General features: G+C 27.0%; 1 protein-coding gene across 1 annotated transcript; it reads left to right on the top strand.

Moving 5' to 3' along the window:
- Window positions 1–77: 77 nt before the first annotated feature.
- On the top strand, window positions 78–1,220 carry PCYB_003020 (hypothetical protein; the record flags this gene model as incomplete). The annotated part of the gene is made up of 1 exon (XM_004227723.1): window positions 78–1,220. A coding segment is annotated over one exon (1,143 nt), but the record flags the coding sequence as incomplete, so codon positions are not given.
- Between the last annotated feature and the right edge of the window lie 1,844 nt (window positions 1,221–3,064).

Below are 3,064 nucleotides of genomic sequence, written 5' to 3'. Positions count from 1 at the left end.
AATATAATAAAACAGCTTTGAGAGAAAACTTATTTTTTTATTAAAATAAACATTTATATATTTTAATTTTATTTCAGTATCCTTTCTTATATAAGGCTTGGGAAAAATATGAGAATTTTGATAAATCTATAAATGAAGATGATAAAAGCAAGGGTATATATAAGGTTGTATGCGAAACTATTATAAATAAATTAGGGCGTGATGTAAATAAGCATAAATCTTACTGTATGAAACTTATCAGAAATTTAGGACATCATTCGTATGGTACCCCCTATTTCAGTCCTAAATTTGAGCATTGTCATATTCTATATAATTGGATATATAATACAATAGAGAATTCTGGAACTACAAATGATCTTATTCGTAAATATTTTAACGATTATATTAATCAAACTTATAGACGAATAGGGTCTTATAAATGTTCATATGATTCGTTCGACAGTACATACTTAGAACCAAAGAAAATAACAATTTTAAAAATTTTTGATGACAACATCAGGGATATAACTCATGAATTGAATGAAAAGGGCAGAACAATTGACTCTCCTTCAAGAAATTTTGTATGTGAATGCGTTAACATATATAAAAATATATATCAGGAATACTGTAATGGTGAATATGCAAGTAATACAAAAAGCGAAAAAACTTGCGACATGTTAGAAAAATTTAGGAGATCATATATGGAATTTTTTTATAATAATATAGTCAAAAAATATGAAATACCATCCTTATATAATGTAGACCATGAATATTCGAGTAAATGTACATCGAAAGCAAAAACATTAAAAAGAGTTACTGTTAGTGAAGGAAGTAAAGATATATTTTCAGAGCCAACGAAAGTTCTTAGTGAATTTACAAATACAATTCCACTTCCAATGAGAGTTCCTAATGAAATTTCAGATAGCCAATTGCCTACAACAAAAGATTCTGATGAAAATGCAGATATTTCTACGCATGAAAGCGATGTTTTAGATAAAAACACCGGTAGCGATTCACCTTCAAGCGTAGGTTTTGATCAAATTGCAAAAAGATTATTAGATTCAAGGGATGATATTGATGGAATTACAGTTGGTTCTATATTACCTTCTGTATCCACAGCTGCTGTAACCATGAGTGATGAATCTCATAGCACAGATAGTTCTGGCCGGTCAACTACAACAACAGCTCTTTCTACCGTGGTTGCAGTATCTTCCGCATTAGCTTTATTATATAAGGTATAAAGAATTTTTCATTCAAAAGTATAATAAAAATTGCATAAAAATAATAATATTATATTCACATATTAGATTAACATAATATTATATATTTTTTACTCCCTGTTGTATTAGTTTACCCCTCTTAGAAGAAGGATAAATTTTGGTTTACGCGGAAATAGAAGAGAAATATACGACAATTTGTATGGCGATGAAGGAAATGTAATATTTTTTGATGGAAATGAACATAGTGAATTTAATACTTATAATATAGGATACGATGCAGCATAAGATCTTTATGATATGGACCATTGTAATAAAACATAAAACAATCATTACTGAAAAATTATTATGTATACAATCGCCTATAAATTTTGTTGTTATTCATATAAAAATATCAATAAGATAAATATATGATAATTAAACATCCTTAAATAAAGAGAACATAAAATTCTTTTGAATACAAACGAGAAAAGCAACTATATATATAAAATATAACAAAACATTATAATATGTTTATAGAAATGGTTTAGGTTTAGGGTTCAGGTTTAGTGTTACGGTAAATATTTAAATATGCGAAACGATAGGATTATTTAAATATTAATAAAATTTTCATCATGAAATAAACCAGTGAAGCAGTTAAAATTGTAGAATATATTAATATAGAAAATATTAAATTTAATTGTTAAATGAATACTTCTCTGGAATATTTCCATGAGATTGCTAAAATAGCAAACGTAAGGAATTTAAGGAAGTAGATGACATTGCTGTTTCCTTTCATGTTGTATATGCTTAAGAATTCAAAAATGTATGAGAATCAGTAAAAATTTTAGTTATATGACAATTTTCTTTTGACAATATTAAACAAATTCTTTGTTTCATTTTACTTCAACAGTTTCTGTATTTTATAAAATTAGTATGTTATATTTTTCCTAAAATATATATGATTTATTTATAATGAGATTTTTATATGTGAAAAAAAAAAAAAAACTCTCCAGTTTCATACATATTATTACATATGTATATAATAACTACTTGGGGGAGATGCTGATATGTTCGCTACAACAACCACAGAACACCCCTCCTCCCGAATGAAACGAGAACTCAGTGGGCTAGTAAGATGCTATTCCTACTGAAAAAAAATTCCAGAAGTATTATTAACGTAACCTGCCACGCTCGTACCAACATACATATATATACTTATAATTTGCTGCACGCTTTGCGCTCTCACTACTAATTTGAAAATTAACTTGAAAAAAGGGACCCATCTTTTCTTTTTCAAAACATGACGAATATTTTTTCAGTCGTACAAATCCGCAATTTGTATATTTTTCAAAATAAAAAAATTCTTTTCATTCAACTTAGTATACAATTATATGTACATTTACCCAAATTTTGACCTATGTATCTGCGAGTAATTTTTTTCTATCCGTCCAAGTTATAAAATAATATAACTGAATCTGCATATGTGAACGCACAACATGCTGACCTAAATATCAAACATAATCCTTGAAACATAATGCTAACCATGAACTCTAAAAATAGACAAAAAACTAAAATCATGATCCTAAACCCCGAACACTAATTATGAACCCTAAACCTAAACCCCAAATACTAAACCTAAACCTGAACCCTAAGCGTACGAATATATATATTTCAGAAACAATATGAGATAATATAATTTTATTTATACTTTAAAGTATCATGAATATATGGATAACTGTGGCAATTAAATTTTATTTACATCCTGCTTTAAGACAGAATTATTCAAATTTCATTAACAAGTAGCATACGGATTCTTCAATAACTTTTATAATATTTTGATATATCAGTTCAATATATTTGTATTTATAATATATTTTGAGATCAAT

This window comes from Plasmodium cynomolgi (genome assembly GCF_000321355.1).
Source record: "Plasmodium cynomolgi strain B DNA, scaffold: 0211, whole genome shotgun sequence".
In the NCBI taxonomy this organism is placed as follows: Eukaryota; Apicomplexa; class Aconoidasida; order Haemosporida; family Plasmodiidae; genus Plasmodium; species Plasmodium cynomolgi.
The sequence above is the reverse complement of the archived record's forward strand: the minus strand, read 5'-3'. Positions and strand labels throughout refer to the sequence as shown.